This window comes from Bos mutus, chromosome 5 (assembly GCF_027580195.1).
Source record: "Bos mutus isolate GX-2022 chromosome 5, NWIPB_WYAK_1.1, whole genome shotgun sequence".
Lineage (NCBI taxonomy): Eukaryota > Metazoa > Chordata > Mammalia > Artiodactyla > Bovidae > Bos > Bos mutus.
In genome coordinates this window covers 27,523,023-27,547,004 of record NC_091621.1, presented here as the reverse complement: position 1 = coordinate 27,547,004, position 23,982 = coordinate 27,523,023, and the positions used below count along the sequence as shown (strand labels likewise).

General features: G+C 41.4%; 1 protein-coding gene across 2 annotated transcripts in view; it reads left to right on the top strand.

Annotated features, from left to right (window-relative positions):
- The window catches only part of CPM (carboxypeptidase M), an 82,102-nt gene that overhangs the window by 42,714 nt on the left and 15,406 nt on the right, over positions 1-23,982 (top strand). For both annotated transcript variants that reach the window (XM_070370564.1, XM_005909032.2), the window contains exons 3-7: positions 44-141; positions 7,025-7,197; positions 8,841-9,025; positions 9,710-9,877; positions 15,956-16,108. In XM_070370564.1, the coding sequence (XP_070226665.1) occupies positions 44-141; positions 7,025-7,197; positions 8,841-9,025; positions 9,710-9,877; positions 15,956-16,108 (777 nt within the window). The remainder of the gene's footprint in view (positions 1-43; positions 142-7,024; positions 7,198-8,840; positions 9,026-9,709; positions 9,878-15,955; positions 16,109-23,982) is intronic.

Sequence of the window (23,982 nt, the reverse complement as noted above, 5' to 3'; positions counted from 1 at the left end):
CATTCATCATTACTCATTTTTCTGTACTTTCTCCCCCGTAAAGGCAGAAACCTGTGGGTTCTCGTCGTGGGACGCTCTCCAAAGGAACACAGGATCGGGATTCCGGAATTCAAGTACGTGGCAAATATGCATGGAGATGAGGTATGTATGTGGTTTGAACGTGTATCTGACGTGTCACCAAAGGACCTTCCCTCGGGTCTCTTGCACTCTGTGTAAATGCAGAGGAAGCAGCCGACATTGCAGCAAAGACTGGAAGGGTCTTCCTGTAAGGCCTTCTGAGAGACTGAAGGAGCCATGATCCCAAACCATCAGCCGCTGGGTTGCTTACCCAGGGCCCTGTGCGGGTAACGGGAGCTCGTTTCTTGTTTGGGGGCTGGAAGAACGTTCAGGACTGCCCAAGTTCCTGAACGCCTCCTGGGTTGGTTTTCCCCACCTCCTGCTCAGCATCGAGGTGACCCAGCAGAAGAGTGATGTATTTGAACTAAGAAGGTCCCAACTGGCGACCCAGCCTCCTCCTGGCTGGCTTTTTGAATGCTTTTGTCACTTTCTCTTAATCCAAAACTTAGCATTTTTGATGCGTAAGTTTAGACCATCAAGCTTAGGGCTCTGTCATCCCCACCATTCCACAAACCCTGAGATGCCATCATAACATTTTGCTCTTTTCCAGCTTATCAGAGATCAACTCTATTTTGTTTCATTTATGTTATTTATCTTATAATTTGCAAAATAGCCTTTTACGACTCCTGGCTGCCCAACCATTCTAACCAGGCATTTGAAGATGTTCCCCAAAATTTCTCACCTTACTTCCTCAGAGTATGTTTTTGTATGTATACTTATATATATATATTTTAGTATATACTTTTATATATGTATTTTATGTACAATAAAATATATTTTAGTATATATTTATACATACTTTTCGATATATATTTTAGTATATACCTCCTCAGCTCTCATATTTTTGAGAATATGAGAGCTGCAGGATTTTCTGTTTCCCAGGACCCCACACAACTGGGCGATCCAGTGGAAGGGAAAGATAGTCTCCAGTCTTGACAGTAAAGAAAATTGACACAGGATCTGTGTCACACCTTATCAAACACACTTTAGGGAATGTCAGAGAAAATGCATAATCCTGTGAGTACAACCTGCTGACTTGTTACAACACTTCCAGATCTGCAATAGTGTGGCAGCACCCACTGCTCAAATGCTGCACTTCCTGTTCCGACTCAACCCTCCCCAGACCCAGGCTTTATAGGAACAGGCTCCACCCTGCGTGACACATGCGCAACTCTGCCTTTCCTGTCCAGACACGCTGCTCAACAGTCCTGACCAGCGAGGGGACTTCTTGTCACTGGAGCTCAAATGCAAACGTTTGCCTCTGAGAAAGTGGCTTGGCTTGTCTTTGAATCTGATTTATGGGTGGGTGGGAGTTACTTTTTTGAGCATAATAGGCTGTGCTCAAAAAGGCTTGATATTGCTGGGAGTCTGATCAAAGTTGTTTTTTGTTGTGTTTTTTTTTTCTGTGTCATAGTGTTTATTTATTTATTTTTTTTAATTAATTTTATTTTATTTTTAAACCTTACATAATTGTATTAGTTTTGCCAAATATCAAAATGAATCCACCACAGGTATACATGTGTTCCCCATCCTGAACCCTCCTCCCTCCTCCCTCCCCATACCATCCCTCTAGGTCGTCCCAGTGCACCAGCCCCAAGCATCCAGCATCGTGCATTGAACCTGGACTGGCATCTCGTTTCTTACATGACATTTCACATGTTTCAATGCCATTCTCCCAAATCTTCCCACCCTCTCCCTCTCCCACAGAGTCCATAAGACTGTTCTATACATCAGTGTCTCTTTTGCTGTCTCGTATACAGGGTTATCGTTACCATCTTTCTAAATTCCATATATATGCGTTAGTATACTGTATTGGTGTTTTTCCTTCTGGCTTACTTCACTCTGTATAATAGGCTTCAGTTTCATCCACCTCATTAGAACTGATTCAAATGTATTCTTTTTAATGGCTGAGTAATACTCCATTGTGTATATGTACCACAGCTTGCTTATCCATTCATCTGCTGATGGACATCTAGGTTGCTTCCATGTCCAAAGCCACAGTTATCAAGACAGTATGGTACTGGCACAAAGACAGAAATATAGATCAATGGAACAAAATAGAAAGCCCAGAGATAAATCCACGCACATATGGACACCTTATCTTTGACAAAGGAGGCAAGAATATACAATGGATTAAAGACAATCTCTTTAACAAGTGGTGCTGGGAAATCTGGTCAACCACTTGTAAAAGAATGAAACTAGAACACTTTCTAACACCATATACAAAAATAAACTCAAAATGGATTAAAGATCTCAACGTAAGACCAGAAACTATAAAACTCCTAGAGGAGAACATAGGCAAAACACTCTCTGACATACATCATAGCAGGATCCTCTATGACCCACCTCCCAGAATATTGGATGGGCCAAAGATCTAAATAGACATTTCTCCAAAGAAGACATACAGATGGCTAACAAACACATGAAAAGATGCTCAACATCACTCATTATCAGAGAAATGCAAAGTTGTTTTTAATAAAACAACTATTCATGATAGATAGCAGCCCAGACTTCCTTTCCCTTTTGCTATCTGGTCAATTGATCGGGTCCCATGGAACCCATTTTTAATAAGAGACATGTGGCCCTCAATTGACTCCAGTAGCTTATTTATTGAATTCCTAGCATTTCGAAAGGTTGCAGTCTGCTGCTCAGAATTTAATCCTCCCAATTGAAACTTCCAAAGAAAAGCAAGAGTCCTTCCTCTTGTTCACCTCTGAATTTGCTTGTACTTTGCCAAATTTCTGACATCTTGCCCTCCAGGTAGTTAATGTATCCCGTCAAAGCAGGTCTCACTCATTTACCTTGATTCTTTGACGACTGCCAAGGACTGAGATTATGCAGAGAGGAATGTCAGTGTGTTTTGGGTGTGGAGGCCTGAAGTCCTGTCACCCTCTGTGTGTCCCAGCTGTTAACAATGTCTGACAGCTTTGGGGGCCACTGAGAAACTTATTATCCTGAATTTAGATCTTGTGTTTTCTGCCCTCCTGGTGCCACCAGGAGCTGGGGAAAGGGATGGCTTAACCCAGAAGCAGAAGGGTCTCTTGGATTAGCTGGGTCTAACCAGCTTCTTCGTCCTTCTTCTTCTCTTAGACCTTTTGGAATTAAAGAGCATTTTCAAGGCACACTGTTAAAAAGCAGCATATATAACATTTGTGGGCAGTGGTTCTTAACCTTCTTTGGGTGGATTCCTTGCTATTCTGGCACTAGCTTTGAATGCTGTCCTCAAGGTGCATGGATCTTCTAGGAGTTTGTGGACCTCAACACTCAGTCTTACACAATACACTACCCAGTTGTGGATTGTTGCTTCAACATTTTTTTGCAATTGTTCTGATAAGTGCGGAAACACTCATTTTCATCTATCTAGCAAGTTCCAACTTGACTGAATTGAAGTAAACCTGGTAGAGATTTATTTTCTGCTTCCTGAGTTCTTGCCATCGTTTTCTAAAAACTTTTAATTTTATGTTGGAGTGTAGTTGATTAATAATGTGTTACATTCAGGTGTACAGCAAAGTGATTCACTTATACATGTATCTATTTTTTCCAAAGCCTTTTCCCATTTAGGTTGTTACATAGTATTGGGCAGAGTCCCCTGTGCTATACAAGGGTCCTTGTTGGTTATCTGTTTTACATATAGCACTGTGTGTATGTCAACCCCAAACTCCCTACCTATCCTTCCCCACTTCCACCACATTCCTCCCTGGTGGCCATAAATTCCTTCTCTGTGAGTCTGTTTCTGTTTTGTAAATAATTTTATTTGTATCATGTTTTTTAAGATTCCTTTTATAAGCAATATTATACAATATTCCTCTTTCTCAGTCTGACTAACTTCACTCACTATGACAATCTGTAGGTCCATCCTGGGGTATTGCCATCTTAATGACCAGATGAATTATCAGAGAAACACTCTAGAAGCTGGTGTGCTTACCCAGCCTTTCAGGCTCTTCATTAGGGATTCTCCACACACTCACAAAAGGAAGCGAAAGTTAAATGAAAGGCTGGATAAGTCAATGGAAACACTTTTGACCACATTAAAAAAAAAAAATTAGTCTGTCTAAGGTCTCATGTTCAAAGACTTAATTTTAAATGAAAAGAGACCTATACATAAAACATGAATATTTGAGACATTTATATTAAAGTTGAGAATTAATTTGAATAATATGTGACATAAATTTGCTTTTACAGAGACAAGAAAATATGGTCCAAGAAAACAAAAGGACCTTGTTTAACTCTCTCCGAAATTTTATCAGTTTATCTCACCAGTTTTAAGATTATCTGACTCTTAATCACTTCTTTATCATACCGCCAAGATTTTTATTTCACCCTATGCAGTTAAGAATTTGTGGTTTGTTTGGGAATATGGAGGCAAACAGAAGATAACCTTGGTCACACATTTGTGTCCTTGAAAGAATCATGATTTTGTTTTTGTAAAAAGAACATAGGTTTTCTTTCCTTTAAAAGAACTAGAAAAATAAGAGTAAGATACTGTCACTCAGAAATAGCCATCATTATTATTTGCCAGATGCTATTCTACATATCTCTTTATTTCTGTAGTAATAGAATGAGAGGAATCAAAAGGAAATAAAATGTCATATGTGTTATCTTTAAGAAGTATGAGATTTAATAACTTTACTTGAGCTTAACAGAACTGAAGTGAAATGAAAATGACTGGTGAACTTGTTAATTTCTCAAAATAAGAAATTATCTTATAAATAAGATTCTTCTGAAGTCAAAAAATTAGGAAAAGCTGAAATTATAATGATTTTATATATATATATATATTTTAAACTTTGGATAATATCCTATGACCCATTGCTATGAAAAGTAAAGAAATTAGCACTTTGAAAACTCATCTCCCCCTTCCCCTAGCCCCACCCTTGCTGTTAACTATAAACCTTAACTTTTACCTTCTATCCTATACTCAGACCACCACAGTTGCTTAATTTAGTTGTGTAGCTTAATCACAGCTTCTTGCTCTTTGTTTTCATTTGCTTGTGGGTGGATGAATTTCATTGCCAATTCCTGTCTTGAGTTCAAGCATGCTTGAGAATGTATGATTCAGAGAGTTAAGAGGAAATTTAGAATCACGTGGGGATTCCAATATGGCTCACTTCATACTTGACCTGGGACTCCGATTGGCCTCAGGTTTTTCCTGGTATGTCCCTCTAAGGGCAGCATCCTGCAGTCTCGAACCAGCATTTAGAAATCTCACTTCCTCCTCCTTTTCCTTGACCCTTTTCTCTTCCCCTCCCCTTGCCAGGAAAGCCCCCACTTCAGCCCACCACACGATCCACTTGTAGAGTCTTTCACAACTTAAAATTACCATCCCCTCCTCCTCTGGTTTTAGGGAAGGCAGTAAGGAGCTTGCACATGTGCTTGAGCTTCCAAAACACCAAACTGAAAACCCAGTGTGTGACTCACGTGACTTTTTTAGTTATTAGTTTGTAAGGACCTTTTTCAACCTACAATTTGGACTATGAAAAATCACAGTAGTGGAAGAGACAGACGTGAGTGGGAGAAAAAACAAATTGAAGTCGGAATGGAATTTATTTCTACTCTAAATTTTATTCTAAATTTTATGGCTATGTATAAATATATAATTCACACATTTAAATTTTTCTTAGTTCCATTTTCAATTATTCTGTATCCATTAGGATAACAGATTCATAAGATGTGATCTCTCTGCTTGCCAGCAAGGGGTAGAGAGTGCAGCATTGTTCCTTCTTTGTCACAGCCGTGAATTGCTACAATGGAGTCATAATTGAAGATTCTTTTGTTGCCCGTGGCCTTCATTAATGCACTGGCAGCACCATCCTTATTTAACCACCTGCTGCACTGATTTCCCATATCCTAACCCCTCAACGACATCTGATCACATTCAAGAGGTAAATATTCCTTACTGAGAAGCAGAATCTTTGAGGTCAGGGTTACAGGGGAAAATTAATGTAGGCTAGTCAGATCTTTACAGAATAAGGCTGAAAATGTGAACTCCTTTTTTTTTCCCCTAAAAAAAGAAAAGAAAAATAGGAAATCTCTCCCTTATACAGCAAGATTTTTCACAGGCCTTCAGTTTCCCAATCATTGTTGGTACATAAGGTAATTTTAGGTGAATGTGACCATATTTATTTTCATAGTCGTGCTTTTATTTTACTGTATAATTAAAAACATGAAATCTAGCAAAATGATAATTATACAAAGTTTATAATTTTTGACGTAAGTAAAAAGTGAGCCAATTTACAGAAAATGCAAACTAAATAATAGTATAGATAATATGGAGACATGGCAGAAAGTTGTGAGGCTGATGTGCCAACGAAACATGAGACTGTGGAGATCAGAAGTACGGAGGTATGGCAAAAATTGCACAAGTGTGCAAGAGGGGAATTTGAAAATAGAAGAACTTGGAAATAGGGGGATCTGGAAATCAGAAACCTATTTAAATCATGAGTATCACCCATTTGGATTTTTCTCTGTTCACATCTGCGTGTCTGCTGCAGGGGTTCTCCATGCGTCATCCACCCAGACATGCACCACAGCACTCCCGTGGGTCACTTGTGCTCAGCTCCCATGCCTGATTTCTAGCTCTCCCTCTCTCCATCACTCCAGCAAGTATTTGGAAGACAAGCAAATTGAAAACGGGATAATAAGAAATAACCTTTACTCCACTCCAATTCATTTTTTAAAAGTAAATTATTAGATACTTTAAAAAATTAACTTAAAAAAAAAACAAACTCTTAAAAAGATTTTGCAGCATACTAGTGATGGATTGCCATCTGCCTGAAGAAATGGTGGTCTGACAGCTGGTTTTGGTTTTAAGTATCATCTGTCGTGTTTCTTGTTGGGGAATTTGTACCTTGGGGACTGTTTTCCTTGTTTTCCTCAAGTAGCCTCTTCTCTGTTTTAACACCTACAGGCTGTAGGGCGGGAACTGCTGCTCCATTTAATTGAATATCTTGTAACCAGAGATGGAAGAGACCCTGAAATCACAAATCTAATCAACAGTACCCGGATACACATCATGCCCTCAATGAACCCAGATGGATTCGAAGCTGTTGTAAAGCCTGACTGTTTTTACAATGATGGCAGGTAAGAATGGGCCCATCTATGTAAAACATAACAAAACCACAAAAGGCCCCCATCAGATCGGACACCTTGGCCCTGTCAAGAGGAATTAGTGAAACATCTCATAGCCTGCGTCATGTCACTGCCATGCTAGAAACTCTTCAGGGCCACCCATGGCTTTGACTGTGAGAAGTGAAATCCTGAATAAGGCTGGGTTACTCCTGTGCCTGCCCACCCTCCACTGCTCCGGCTTTTTTGCTTTTCCCACTGTCACCCTGCTGCAGCCGCTTAGATCCCTCTTCACCCCTGAAACGATGACGACAGGCTTCCTTCTCACCTCTGGCATTCCCACCCCCATCGGCCCCACCCTGGCCTGTTTCAACAGCATTTCCTCAAAGCCTCCTTCCCTAACCTATCGGATATTAGGTCCCCAGTTATACTCATATCACCTGGCCCTTTACCCTCACAGCACAATTTTAATGTCTCATTTCTCCTTTAATGTCTACCCGAGGGCAGGAGCCCTGCCCATAGTGTTCATCACTAGGAAATCCCAGGGCCTAGTATAGAACCTGGCCCCTCGATAAGCAGGTTGATTTATTAAGCCAGCCCAGAAACTAACATAAAGAAGAGTGAGTCTTGTAGTATTTCTTTTTTTTTTTTTTTGTAGTATTTCTGATTTAAAGTTTATTGTATTTTAAATGGCCTCAGGGAGTTTGGAATTTCTCAAATGTCTGATAAACACTGATACTTGTGCAATTAAAATTTTGTTTTTACCAAAGATAAATCACCACTGGATTCCCTTCCACTTTTAAGGTTTTTTTTGTTTTGTTTTGTTTTTTAGCATATTTAAACATGGCCAAGTCTTCCCAGGTGGCTCAGTGGTAAAGAATCCATCTGTCAAGCCAGAGACACAAGTTTGATCCCTGTGTCAGGAAGATTCCCTGGAGAAGGAAATGGCAACCCACTCCAATATTCTTGCCTGGGAAATCCCATGGATAGAGAAGCCTGGCAGGCTACAGTCCATAGGGTCACAGAGTCTGACAGGACTTAATGACCAAACAAGTATGACAAACATAGCCAATCCACTTTTCAGAAATATATTTGTGTAAAATAGCATGTTCCTATTATTTCTGATAACAACTGCTATGGAACAAACTGCCCCAAATTGAGGAAACAGCTACCTTTTTATTTGCTTTCCACTCTGTAAGTTGGGAATTTGGCCAGGGCAGAGCAGGGTCCATCTCTATGCCACGATGACTGGGACCTCAGCGGGGGTCTGTCTGGGACCCTGTGTCTTGAGTTTCAGTTCTGGATCTCACCTGGGTCCTTCATTCCTTCATGTGGCCCCTTGATGTAGCTAGCAGTGGGGTCTCGGTTCCAAATGGGAGTGTTCCAAGAGCAAAAGCCCCGAAACACAAACACTTATCCAACCTCTGCTTACATCCGAATCACTCCTGTCCCACTGGCAAGAACAAGTCACACGGCGGGGAACAACAGAGTGCATGAATACCAAGTGCACTTCGTTGGAGGCTGACAAGGCAACCATCCACCACCTCTGTATTCATATCTGGAAAAACAGCTGGAGCCCAGAGCAGAGGTCTACACTCTACAGGAATTTGCTCCCTCATACACCAACAGTAAACCCTTAAAACTTCTTTCTTTTAAAGGGATAATAGTAACCTCTATGACCTGAATAGAAATTTCCCTGATGCTTTTGAACTTAATGAGGTACCGAGGCAGCCTGAGACCGTGGCAGTCATGAAGTGGCTGACTACAGAGACCTTTGTCCTCTCTGCAAACCTCCATGGTGGTGCCCTGGTGGCCAGTTACCCGTTTGATAATGGTGTTCCAGGTAAGCACACATGGGCCCTGCTCTTGCTTTCTGAATCCAGAGTGAGACTGCAAACTGTCCACCTCTGATGGCGATACACTCTTTCTCTCCCTACTTAATTTTTCTGGTGGGGTTGGAAAAAGCCTCATTTTCTCGACTCTGAGCTATCCTTCCTACAATTTATAAACAGTAGATGGGCAAGGTGTCTGAACTGACAACCAAAAATGGGATTACTTGATATTCATCAGTGAAATAGTAAAATTGTAATTTAGATTAGCACACAAGAGACAACATAACTGAAAAAAAAAAAAAAACGAATCACATGAATAATAATTCCTGACTCCCCTTAAAACTGTGGGATAAGGTATGTACCAAGGAGTTAAAGTATTCTAGTGGCTTCATTTAATCCCTACAATACCTAAGGAAAGTTTACTGATCTGGAATCAATAAGAATGACTCAGAAGGTATTTAACTTTTAAGCTGATTGAGGAGGAGTTTGCACATGTACGTGGTTATTTTGTGTGATATCCCTTCTGCTGTGTCCATTAAAAACTGGGAGAAGAGTAGAGAGACGTTCCTGGAAGTGGGTAGAGGATTTCTCTAGGAAATCAGAGCCTTGGTGTGGAATTTGACGATGCAGGGGCTAATATACTGTATACTTCCTCTACATCAACTAAAAGGTCTTGGTCTGTCTTCCATGTACAGCCACTGGAACATTATACTCTCGGAGCTTAACCCCTGATGATGATGTTTTTCAATATCTTGCAAATACCTATGCTTCAAGGAATCCTGACATGAAAAGGAATTCATGTAGAATTAAAACAGGGTTTTCTAATGGAATTATAAATGGATACTCCTGGTATCCACTGAAAGGTGAGTTTCTCTTCATTCTACTATCCTAGTTGTCTTTACCTAGAGGTGCTGGCTGGCCTTTGTTGACCCCAGTAGTTGCCAGAAGTTAGTCAGGCACAGTGCAGTCCCTTCGGTCGTGTCTCTGTCAGCTAATAGCACAGAGCTAGGAGGGGGACGACCGTTTGAGAGATGCTCAGACATGTTCCCTACTGCCAAAGTTGCCTGAGTTCAGATGCTTGTTTAGCCTTCACTTTGGAGCCAGGAACTGTGCCAAGAAAGATGAACAGGGCACAGATCTTAAGCCCAAGTTTAACAGAGAAGAGCAACATTTAAGTTAATTGTGGTGACAGTGTCATATGAATAAGAACAGAGATTTAGAAAAGGGACAGTGTACCACAGGGGTGTAAAGCCAAAACACAGCAGGAAGTAATGAAGGCCTTGGAGAAATGTAATTCTTATGTCTCATCCAATGGGGGCAGTTGCGACCTGTGTGTTAGTCACCCAGTCGTGTCCAACTCTTTGCAACTCCATGGATTGTAGCCCACCATGCTCCTCTATCCATGGAATTATCCTGGCAAGAATACTGGAGTGGGTTGCCATTTCCTTCTCCAGGAGATCTTCTTGACCCAGGGATCAAACCCGCTTCTCTTGTCTTCTGCAATGGCAGGCAGGTTCTTTACCATCTGAGCCACCAGGGAAGCAAAGTGTGTTGCTGCTGACATCCAGGTAGTTATTCCATGCAGCAGTAAGGAGCAGCATTGCCAGATCTTCCAGTTTGTGAAGCAAGATGGATATTTCCATGAAGTCTCCTGATTTTTCAAGCCACTTTGCAGACTGAACAGAAGATCCCTCTAGTCTTGCTCCCTTGGAATAGGGTAGCCAGGCGAGGGGAGGGAGTGAGGAGTTTGCCATGTAGGGAACATGGCAGAGGGGATGTTCTTGTCAGAAGGAAGAATATCAGCAGAAGCCCAAGGGTGTCATAGTCCTAGTCTAGAAACTCTAGAGAATAGGGGGGATGGAGGACAGAAGGGTGAGAGGGGAGACAGTGGGCGGGGACCAGGTTCCACCACCTCGGTGAAAAGTGCCCCCTTTCAGACTGGTCAGCAGATCTGGCCAGCAGCAGGCGCAGCCTGCATTTCCACACTCAGGCCACTTCCTCACTTGTCACTGTAGATGCACAGGCAGGTAATCTTGCACAAGCTGGGACTTTTATATCTGGGCAGGTTTCTGCCAGCTTTCCAGGCAACATAAATAAGCCTAGACCATGACTGGAAGGCAGCAGGGCCAGCCAGATGCCACAGTGCCCCAAACTTCTCTCCCATGTCCGAGAGACAGCCTCCCCTCCCACCCCCACCTCAGGGGCGGCCTAGTGTGCGCTCACTACTCTACACAGGGAGGAAGGGAGCCCTCCTGCCCAGGGGCAGCTCTGTCCTGCAGCGTGCTATGTGACTTCCCAAGACAGATCCAGACGCGTGGGAGATTGACAGGAACCTAGTCTTGCTGTTGTGAGTTGTTCCCAAGCGTGCCTTTGTTTGCCAGGCCTGACTGGCCTTATCCAGAGTGGCACACACTCTCCACAGTTGGCATTCTCTGTCCAGCGTGCTTTCCACACCTGTTTTGCCATTTAAATTCTTTCTACCTGAGACAGTCATCCAGTCAAGGGCTTTTGTTTTATTTCATTTCTCTCTTTCTTTTTTTCCTCTTCTATTTCTTGGTGAAAATAAGCTTAGAAATACAAAACTTGCAAGTAAAGGAAAAGGAAGAAAAGAGTAATTCTTCCTGGCTAAAACTGGGACCTACATGCGTGCGTGTGTGCTAAGTCGCTTCAGTCCTGTCTGACGCTTTGCAGCCCTATGGACTACAGGCTCCTCTGTCCATGGGATTCTCCAGGCGAGAATACCGGAGTGAGTTGCCATTTCCTTCTCCAGAGACCTACATAAGTATTACTTAATAGTTATATAATATTTTGACCATTTTCTGAGCATAAATATTTACTTCATTACTTCCCAAATACTCTGATGGACTTGCGAAAACTTATTTAACTAGGCAAATATCAAGTATAACTAATTAAAATCTGGCAGAGACTAATTCATTCAAAGATACCATACTTCATCAAATCTAAGATGCCAGTGATTGTAAAATATGTCCCACCAAGAAAGAAAAAGTTTCCAGCTGAACTAATAACACAATGATGCTTTTCAGCCATCAAATTTAAGATGCTTCCCAATTCAGAGATTTTAAAATAGAAGTTGTGCATCTTAAAAAATATGAGAATAACCATTTGAAAATAGAGTGTTGAGAGGTAAGAACTAGAAAGTGAGAATGGGCAGTGACAATCCCAGAAGCAGCGGGGGACTGGGTCGTCCCCTGCTCCCAAGAGTCCACATGGCACCATGTCTCTCATCCACAGACGTAATGTGGTGTGATGGGTGAGAGCACGGGGAGTCTAGGAAGGTGGCATGTGCTCTGGTTTCAGCCATTCACTTGCAAGAACCCCTGGGTACATGACCTACCATTTGTAATTAAGTTTCTCATCTGTAAAATATGGGTGATAATTACTGTGAGGGTTAGAGCTGATAGTGAAGTTCTTCAAACAGTACCTAGCAACAGCAAACACTCAATAAACATTGGTTATTACTCCTCCAAATTCATGTACTTCAGTCGCTCAGTCATGTCTCTGAGACCCCGTGGACTGCAGCACACCAGGCTTCCCTGTCCATCACCAGCTCCTGGAGCTTGCTCAAACTCATGTCCATCAAGTCAGTGATGCCATCCAACCACCTCATCTTCTGTCGTCCCCTTCTCCTCCTACTTTCAATCTTTCCCAGCATCAGATCAGATCAGATCAGTCGCTCAGTCATGTCCGACTCTTTGCAACCCCATGAATCGCAGCACGCCACGCCTCCCTGTCCATCACCAACTCCCAGAGTTCACTCAGACTCACGTCCATCGAGTCAGTGATGCCATCCAGCCATCTCATCCTCTCTTGTCCCCTTCTCTTGCCCCCAATTCCCTCCCAGCATCAGAGTCTTTTCTAATGAGTCAACTCTTCGCATGAGGTGGCCAAGGTACTGGAGTTTCAGCTTTAGCATCAGTCCTTCCAAAGAAATCCCAGGGCTGATCTCCTTCAGAATGGACTGATTGGATGTCCTTGCAGTCCAAGGGACTCTCAAGAGTCTTCTCCAACACCACAGTTTAAAAGCATCAATTCTTTGGCGCTCAGCCTTCTTCACAGTCCAACTCTCACATCCATACATGACCACTGGAAAAACCATAGCCTTGACTAGACGAACCTTTGTTGGCAAAGTAATGTCTCTGCTTTTGAATATGCTATCTACGTTGGTCATAACTTTCCTTCCAAGGAGTAAGCGTCTTTTAATTTCATGGCTGCAGTCACCATCTGCAGTGATTTTGGAGCCCAGAAAAATAAAGTCTGACACTGTTTCCACTGTTTCCCCATCTATTTCCCATGAAGTGATGGGACCAGATGCCATGATCTTCGTTTTCTGAATGTTGAGCTTTAAGCCAACTTTTTCACTCTCCACTTTCACTTTCATCAAGAGGCTTTTTAGTTCCTCTTCACTTTCTGCCATAAGGGTGGTGTCATCTGCATATCTGAGGTTATTGATATTTCTCCCGGCAATCTTGATTCCAGCCTGTGTTTCTTCCAGTCCAGCGTTTCTCATGATATACTCTGCGTATAAGTTAAATAAACAGGGTGACAATATACAGCCTTGATGTACTCCTGTGGGTCTTTTCAAATGAGTCAGTTCTTCGAATCAGGTGGTCAAAGTATTGGAGTTTCAGCTTCAGCCTCAGTCCTTCCAATGAATATTCAGGACTGATTTCCTTTAGGATTGACTGGTTTGATCTTGCAGTTCAAGGGACTCTCAAGAGTCTCCTCCAACACCACAGTTCAAAAGCATCAATTCTTTGGTGCTCAGCTTTCTTTATGGTCCAACTCTCACATCCATACATCACTACTGGAAAAACCATAGCTTTGACTAGACAGATCTTTGTTGGCAAAGCACTGTCTCTGCTTTTTAATATGCTATCTAGGTTGGTCATGGCTTTTCTTCCAAGGAGCAAGCATCTTTTAATTTCATGGCTGCAGTCACCATCTGTAGTAATTTGGGAGCCCCCCAAAATAAAGCCTGTTTTCCACTGTTTCCCCTTCTATTTGCCATGAAGTGATGGGACCAGATGTCATGGTCTTAGTTTTCTGAATGTTGAGTTTTAAGCCAACTTTTTCACTCTCCTCTTTCACTTTCATCAAGAGGCTCTTTAGTTCCTCTTCACTTTCTGCCATAAGGGTGGTGTTATCTGTGTATCCGAGGTTATTGGTATTTCTTCCAGCAATCTTGATTCCAGCTTGTGCTTCATCCAGCCTGGCATTTCTCATGATGTGCTCTGCATATAAGTTAAATAAGCAGGGTGACAATATACAGCCTTGATGTACTCCTTTCCCAATTTGGAACCAGTTTGTTGTTCCATGTCCAATTTAACTGTTGCTTCTTGACCTGCATACATATTTCTCAGGAGGCAGGTCAGGTGGTCTGGTATTCCTGTCTCTTTAAGAATTTTTCACAATTTGTTGTGATCCACACAGTCAAAGGCTTTGGCGTAGTCAGTGAAGCAAAAGTAGTTTTTCTGGAACTCTCTTGCTTTTTCAGTGATCCACCAGATGTTGGTTCCTGTGCCTTTTCTAAATCCAGCTTGAACATCTGAAAGTTCATGGTTCACATACTGTTGAAGCCTGGCTTGGAGAATTTTGAGCATTACTTTGCTAGCATGTGAGATGAGTGCAGTTGTGCAGTCATGAACTCCTTATTGCCAAATTCAGAGTTAAATTGAAGAAAGTAGGGAAAACCACTAGGCCATTCAGGTATGACCTAAATCAAATCCCTTACGATTATACAGTGAAAGTGACAAATAGATTCAAGGGATTAGATCTGATAGAGTACCTGAAGAACTATGGACAGAGGTTCACGACATTGTACAGAAGGCAAGGATCAAGACCATCCCCAAGAAAAAGAAATGCAAAAAGGCAAAATGGTTGTCTGACAAGGCCTTACAAATAGCTGAGAAAAGAGTAAGCAAAAGGCAAAGGAGAAAAGGGAAGATATACCCATTTGAATGCAGAGTTCCGAAGAATAGCAAGGAGAGATAAGAAAGCCTTCCTCAGCAATCAGTGGAAAGAAAGAGAAGAAAACAATAGAATGGGAAAGACTAGAGATCTCTTCAAGAAAATGAGAGATACCAAGGGAACATTTCATGCAAAGATGAGCACAATAAGGGACAGAAATGGTTTGGACCTAACAGAAGAGGTGGCAAGAATACACAGAACTATACAAAAAAGATCTTCATGACCCAGATAATCAGATGGTGTGATCACTCACCTAGAGCCAGACATCCTGGAATGTGAAGTCAAGTGGGCCTTAGGAAGTCTCACTACAAACAAAGCTAGTGGAGGTGATGGAATTCCAGCTGAGCTATTTCAAATCCTAAACGATGATGCTGTGAAAGCGCTGTACTCAATATGCCAGCAAATATGGAAAACTCAGCAGTGGCCACAGGACTGGAAAAGGTCAGTTTTCATTCCAATCCCAGAGAAAGGCAGTGCTGAAGAATGTTCAAACTACCACATAATTGCACTCATCTCACACGCTAGCGTACACTTATTTTCACAGAATAAATGTGTTTATGAAAGGCTTGTAGAAATATTTTAAAAGAAATTTCACTCTAGTTTCTCTCTGTTTAAAATGTAATTTAGGAAAGAAATGTAATATGAAGAATCCTTTTTGTAGTTGTGATTTTTAAAAATACCCTTCCCTTACTCCTCAGTTGATCTGGATACATAGATGAACATCAGTCAGCTCTGATTCAGTTACCCATATGGGAATATTTAGGATTGCTTGGTCATGTCTGGATAATAAAATGTCAAGCTGTAGTTGTACGTGCCAGTATGTCAAATTCATCTTTTCCTGTTTACATTTACTGTCATTGCAACTGTCTGATTCACGTGTCTCCAAGGTATATGATACTTGTCTTCACTCCAACTTCATACTTTTTAAAAGATTTAAATATGTTTGTGTTTAGGTGGAATGCAAGATTACAACTACATCTGGGCCCAGTGTTTTGAAATTACGTTGGAGCTGTCATGCTGTAAATATCCTCGCAAGGAGAAGCTTCCAGGCTTCTGGAAGGATAACAAAGATTCGCTGATTGAATATATAAAACAGGTGCACATAGGTTTGTAAGATTTTCTTATTAATTCATATTATCATAAAATATAGCATCTGGCAAAACCTTTGGGTTGAGAAAATGCAAGCCCCTATTTCTGTTTTCTGGGTCTAGCCTCATTTTTAGTACCAAAACTAACGGTTCAGAATTCTCTCTGCATGAGCATCTGCAGCATATGAAAAATGCAGCACCCATCAGCTCATGTAAGAGAAAGCATGATGTGTGTTACTTTAATTTGGAGATGTAAAATCCAGAGTACTTCTAATTTTACATGTTGAATGACCTGGCAAAAGATCAATAAAACAGGCTGTAACTCTGTTACATCATCACCCATTTAGAAAGAAGCCAAGTTTGCTTGTCATTTGCCATTTAATACCACAGATCCAGAGAATGTTGGACATGCCATTTTTTCCTAGAACTGGTGGTGACCTAGCACCATTGGCTTCAACCCCTCCCACCTCTCAACTGTGCCAAATGACCAGGCACTGGGAGTCTTTGCAGCCTGTTTTTTTGATGCCTGTCTGACCTTTATGACAGATGAGCGGACGGTGTGAGAAGAGCAGTCATTTCTCAGACATGTGCAACAGACTCACCAGGAGGGTTTGTTAAAACATGGATTGCCAGGCTCATCCTCAGAGTTTCTGATTTAGTGGGTCTGGAATGATTGACATCTTCCCTGGTGATGCGGATGCTGCAGGTCCAGGGACTACTCTTTGAAGACCATTGCATGAGAACAGCACATAGCTTGTGGTGATGGTGGAACCTTGGGCAGGGTGTGGAAGGCTCTTCTGCATTGCTCGTGTTATTTTTCTCCATTCAGAACAGTTGGGGGAAGCAAAGCATCAAGAATTCGAGTAACGGTTATGCTACCATATGAAACCAAAGTGGAGTGTGTGTGTGTTGAAGAAGTTTTCATCATGGACCTATTGCATAATTGCAGAATTCCTGGATTTTCTGCATGCTTCACACCAAAGCTTCCCACCTGCTGCAAAGAGATGGGGTAGTTGAGGGGTACAGGGCTGAGCGCAGGGACAGTCAGAAGCTTCTCTTGGCCATACATCCCGAACATGGATATTCCTTCCCCCTTTCCTACTTGACCCCCAACCGCTTGCCATCCCAAAACACAAGTACAGAAAGATTATGTATTTTTTAATATTTATTTTTATTTATTTGGCTGCACTGGGTCTTAGTTGTGGCACGCAGGATCTTTAGTCGTGGCATGCGAACTCTTGTGTGCATGTGGGGTCTAGGCCCCCTGCATTGGGAGCACAGAGTCTTGGCCACCCAGGAAGTTCCCAGAAATAATATTTTTGAATTGGCAGGACTGCATCTAACTGGCTGAGACATTAATGGAGTAGGTTGATGGGGGATATTACAAAATGTAGTATTACCAGCATCTTAGTGTACTTTAACCAGCATCTTAATAATTTTTATTGAGCTTATTATTGGGTCTTTTTCCTTTTTCATTGTGTCACCAGACTCTGTTCTGGTGTTTCTCCTTTTGACTTTCTTCACAAGGCACATTTCTACTTTGGCTGTAGCTTCTACCTATACCAATCTTTTAGTGTAAACTCTAAAAATTCCTCCTTTAGAAGAGTAAAACTGGGAATGCGACGGAACACAAAATACACTCTATGAATTTCAGACTAGCTGGAAAGATTACGGTACTACTGGGCCCCATTAAGGTGGGCTCTGAAATATAATGCTGAAATAATATTGTCAATGAAGGAGCTTTGTAAACTGTTAAATAACATACAAATTATGGCCTAAGCATTATTGTTATTAATTTAAAGCATTTACAAGTCCATTTAACTAGATTTTATAAAGAGTATTCATCTATCTGCGTGTCCCTAAAATCAGATGTGCACAGATCACTTAAACCATATGTATTAATGTATATTAATACATCAACACTGCCCCCTTGTGGTGTAAGACAGGTGTTTGTTTGTTTTCCTCCCTAGTTTAATAATGAAACCCTATTTCAAAATACTTTTTTTTTACTTTACAATATTGTATTGGTTTTGCCATACATCAACATGCATCCGCTGTACTGATACAGCATGGTTACTGTTACCTGATAGAGAGGTTCTCTCCATATTGGTGCTGAGTGGGAAGCCAAAGAGTATGTTTGTGGATAATGGAAACAAACATTTCTTTACCGTTATTGCTCTGGTTTAAGAAAATTATTGAGGTTTGTCATGGTGCATCACATTCATTGGTTCAGTTTCACCAATTGCTGTGATGCTAAGATCTGAGATTTCCAGGTGGGTCAAAGACTCTGGTAAGTTGTCCGTGTCTGGGAAGGAAAGGCCTCTTGCTCTAAGGGAAGAACCTAGTCTAGAGCAGGGGTCCCCAACCAATGCAGTGCGCTTGACTCACACCAAAACCATCCCTCCACCCCTGGTCTGTAGAAAAACTGTCTTCTATGAAACCTACCTGTGGTGATGAAAGGGTTGAGGACCACACTGGTCTAGAGGGCAGGAGCCTGGGTAAAGCCTAAGCTGTTCTGTTATCTGCCTGTGTGAAACCTTGCAAGTCACTTGCCTCGACTGTTTTTAGTCAACTGATAGCTGGGACTAACAGCATATGCCTTGCCTCACCCCAGCTTATTCTAAGGTTCTGATTGGTCATTCTTTCAATTAAATCTCACCTCCAACCTCAGTCTAAACTCAGGCTCTTTGTTGCTGTGTCGTCAAGCTTAAGAGGGTTGACCAGGCTCAGGCTGAGATGAGGGTAAGGCAGACGTTAAGGTGAGTCTGAATTCTAGGGACCTGGAATGTCCCAAACGTTCCCTCTCTGGGGAGAAGTAAAGATGAGCAAGACATAACATTATCTGCTGCTGTCCTCTCCCCTGAACTCCTTAGAGCAGAGCTGAATCCAGAGGTTAGGGGATGCCCACAGCACCCAACAACCTGGGCCCGAGAGAATCTGGTATGTGCTGAGTGCCAGAAGCCTGAGAGACACGGATAACACATCTGTCATGGGATCCAAAGTCAGTGACACATGTGCTCATCAGGTGGGGACATGGGAATGAACAGTCCCCCGAAAACCACCAGCTCAGACTGCGCTCTGGCCAGTTCTTGCCCAGAATGTGCTTTTCATCCACGGAACTTGATACATCCCCAAGGGATGTACATTTATTTCTCCCCCTCATTTCCAGGTGTGGCCACAAAATTTAAGTCTCAGATTTCATTCTCCTTTGCCTATTACATGAACTTTTTTCAAAATTTTGCCTTTTGTTCTCCTGATGTCATAGTGCTGACTTTTATCTGAAAATCTTTGGATCTACTGGTCTTTTTAATTTTTTCCCCATTTTCAATTTTAACATATCAAAATAAATCATCTCTTTTGGTAAAACAATCACTTGTAAGTGAAAAGTTTGGCGGTGCCTGGACAGAGTATTGAACAGACATATAAGATCAAAAGGTAGCTTACAATTGGCTGGTGGTATGGGGTTATCCTCTAATAGAAATTCTGTAGTTAAGCATGGTCTGTGTTTGTTCGTAACAGTGATGTTCAGATATTCCCAACTTGAACTACTGTCTCTAGGTTTGGGTAAGGGGTATATAGAAATGAATCTTTTAATCTTTAGAGGACATTGAATGAAAGTCAAACTCAAATATGAAGACTTTAGCAACTGACCTGAATCCAAATTACTCTTCGTTTCCCCGTACTTGAGGATAAGCAGACTATAGGTCCCTGGAAATCTTTCTTCAGTTTCACAGATGATATAGGGGGGCTGTGTGGGTATCTAAGGTCATCCAAAAACACTGTTCATAGGCTGTCAAAAAATTCAGATCTGTTCTGTTAAAGCGTAACAACCATTTCCAGCCAAGAAGGAAATGCTGACTTTTTTTTAATTTGAAGTATAATTGATTTACAATGTCTTAATTTCTGCTGAACAGCAAAGTGACTCAGTTTTATATATGTATATATAACATATAGTTTTATATATTTTTTATATTCCTTTCTGATTTATCACAGGATATCGAATATAGTTCCTGGTAGGACCTTGTTGTTTATCCATTCTAGACAGCTTGCATCTGCTAATCCCCAACCCCCAGGACATCCCTGTCCCACCACCTACCCCGTGGCAACTGTTCTGTCTGTGGTCTGTATGTATGTACAACATCTTCTTTATCCATTCATCTGCCAAAGGACATTCATGTCTTGACCTTTGTGAATAGTGCTGTTAACACAGGGATACATGTATCTTTTTGAATTATAGTTTTGTCTGGATACATGACAGGGAGTGGGATTGCTGGATTATATAGCAATACTATTTTCAGTTTTTTGAAGCATCTGCATACTGTTTTCCATAGAGACTGCACCAACTTACATTTCTATCAACACTGTAGGCAGGTTTCCTTTTCTCCATACCCTCTCCAGCATTTGTTATTTGTAGACTTTTTAATGATGGCCATTCTAACCAGGGTGCTGCTGCTAAGTTGCTTCAGTCGTGTCTGACTCTGTGCAACCCCATAGATGGCAGCCCACCAGACTCCCCCGTCCCTGGGATTCTCCAGGCAAGAACACTGGAGTGGGTTGCCATTTCCTTCTCCAATGCATGAAAGTGAAAAGTGAAAGTGAAGTCGCTCAGTCCTGTCCAACTCTTAGAGACCCCATGGACTGCAGCCTACCAGGCTCCTCCATCCATGGGAGTTTCCAGGCAAGAGTACTGGAGTGGGGTGCCATCGCCTTTTCTGTAACCAGGGTGAGATGGTATCTAATTGTAGTTTTGATTTGCATCCTTTTATGCCTGTTGGCCATCTGTACGTCATCTTTGGAGAACTGTCTAGTTCTGCCCATTTTGTTAAATCTTTTTGAGTTGTATGAGCTGTTTATATAGGAGGTTTAGTCACTAGGTCGTGTCTGACTCTTGTGACCCCATGGACTGTAGCCTGCCAGGCTCCTCTGTCTATGGGATTCTCCAGGCAAGAATACTGGAGTGGGTTGCCATTTTCTTCTCCAGGGTATCTTCCCGACCCAGGAATTGAACCCAGGTCTCCTGCATTGCAGGCAGATTTTTTACCAACTGAGCTATAAGGGAAGCCCTGCTGTTTATATATTCTGGAGATTAATCCTTTGTCAGTCGCATCATTTGTAAATATTTTCTCCCAGTCGTCTTTTCGTTTATGATTTCCCTTGCTGTGCAAAAGCTTATAGTTTGATTAGGTCCCATTTGTTTTTGTTTTTATTTCTATTGACTTGGCGAAACTTAAGAAAACTGCTATGATTTACATCAGAGAATGTTTTGCCTATGTTCTCTTCTAGGAGTTTTATAGTGTCATGTTTTATGTTTAAGTCTTTAAGACATTTGGAGTTTATTTCTGTGTATGGTGTGTGTTCTAACTTCATTAATATACATGCAGCTGTCCAGCTTTCCCGACACCACTTGCTAAAGAGACTGTCTTTTCTCCATTGTATATTTCTTTTGTCTCCTTTGTTGAAGATTGACCATAGGTTGGTGTGTTTATTTCTGGGCTCTCAGTTGTGTTCCATTGATCTATATGTCTGTTTTTGTGCCAGTACCATGCTGTTTTGATTACTGTTTGCTGATTATTTTAAAGTACCATGGAATTTTTTTCTTGGTATATTCTGCCTTGCATCCTGAATCTTGTTAAACTTTTTTATATTGGAGTATAGCCAATCAACAATGTTGTGATAGTTTCAAACATCCTGAGTCTTATTCTAGCATTATCTGAGATGTTAAAGGATGGTATAAAGTCAATTTCAAAGATAGCTTACTTTTCTATGAGCTTTGGGGTTTTTTTTTTTTTTTTTGGTTTTGAAGAAGATGAAAAATACAAAAGATGCCAACACACATACTGCCAGTACCACAAGCTATCTTGCGTAAATGCAGATTTTCCAAGTGGTAGGAAGACTATGAGCTAGTTCAGAGCCCTAAGGAAGGAAGATCTAAGCAGAGCTTCTTTCCTCACACATTCTTGCTCCTGAGGAACAAAGTTGAATTGAGATCCCAGCAATTTATGTAGTATATCTATTCAACTTCAGACTTACATAGCTGGGGTCTTTCTATTCCTTTGTATCATTTTTCTTATCCAAATAAGAAAGAGAAGGATTAAGAAACGGATTAATATTTGTTGAGCCTCCTCTTGTATTTGATCTTCATGACAATCCTGGAAGGTATATACATATTATGCCCATTTTTTGGTGATGGAATTGAGGCTTGGGAATGTTTAGTGACTTGGGACGTGATGGAAATCTCTCTTCAAAAAAACAATGCCACCGAAATTCAATGAATAAATACAGAATCAGGTTACTAAATTATGACTGATGTTTAACAGTTGAGTACTACCTGAAGATTAAAGGATACATATGACCCTTGAACAACACATGTATGAACTGCATGAATGCACTTATATGCGTGGGGTGGAGTGGGGGACTGGTTTTGTTTTTTCACTAAATATGTACTCTAGTACAATTCATGGTTGGTGGACTCTGCCAGTGCTGAGAGAGCAAACCATAAAGCTGTATGTGGATTTTCAACTGTGTGGAGGGTTGATGTCTCTAACACTTGCATTGTCCAAAGGTTAGCTCTAGTAGGAATAAGTATAAATGGAACCTATTTTTTTTTAAATGCAAAAGAGGAAAAAATCAAAGTGGATATTTACATTTGATTACATTGAAAAAAAAATGAGAAGGAAATATGGAATTCAATAACTTTTATCTTTGTGGCCTCTTCTCATTTATGTCATTAAGATAACATTTGTCAACAAAGTAGACAAACTGAGATGGGAAAACATGATTTAAAATGAGTGGAGTCTTAAAATATATATGGCCTTTTATTAATTGTATTCTTGAAATTTCAAGGTGTCAAGAATACTCCTTGGTCTAATGTACCATTTAAAGTCTATGTTTCCTTATTGATTCTCTAACCGATCTGTTCGGTGATGAAAGTGGGGTATTAAAGTCCCCTACTATTACTGTCAATTTCTCCTCTTATGGCTGTTGGTATTTCCCTTATATATTGAGGTGGTCCTAGGCTGGGTGCCTATATGTTCACAATTGTCATATCTTCTTAGATTGATTCCTTGATCATTGTGTAGTGTCCGTCTTTGTCTCTTACAACAGTCTATTTCCACCATTCTGTCTTCCGGCTTACTCATCCATTCTTCTGCCTGTTACTCCATTGATTCCTTCTAGGGTACTGTTTCATTTCAGTGATTGTGATTTTTGATCTCTTTGTTCTTTAGTTCTAGCTTTTCGTTGAACATTTCTTGTATCTTCTCAATCTATGCCTCCATTCTTCTTCTGAGATCTTGGATTATCTTTTCTATCATTACTCAGAATTCTTTTTCAGGTAGATTGCCTATCTCCCCTTCAATTAGTTTTTGTCCTGGCATTTTACCTTGTTCATTCATCTGGGACATAGTTCTCTGCCATTCTGTCTGATTTTCTGTGATTGCAGCCTCCATTCAACAGGCTGCAGGGTTGTAGCTCTTCTTGCTTCTGCTGTTGGCCTCCTGGTAGATGAGGCTGTTTAAGAGGCTTGTACAGGCTTCCAGGTGTGAGGGACTGATTTTTGCCCATTGGTGGGTAGATATGAGTTTTGTCCCTCTGGTGGGCAGGGCTGTGTCAGGGGGTGTGGTTAGTGGGCAGCTGTGTGCTCAAGAAGATATTAAACAGTCTGTCTGCTGATGGGTGAGGGATTATTTGGCCTGAGGCTTCCCAACATTGGCGCCTACAGGCTTTTGGGTGGAGACAAGTCTTGGTAAGAAAATGGCAGCCTTCCAGAGGGCTCGTGTCAATGAAAATTCCCGAGAACTACCACTGCCAGTGTCCCTGTCCCCGCAGTGAGCCACAGCCATCACCCCCACCTCCACGGTAGACCCTGCAATACTGGCAGGTAAGTCTGGCCC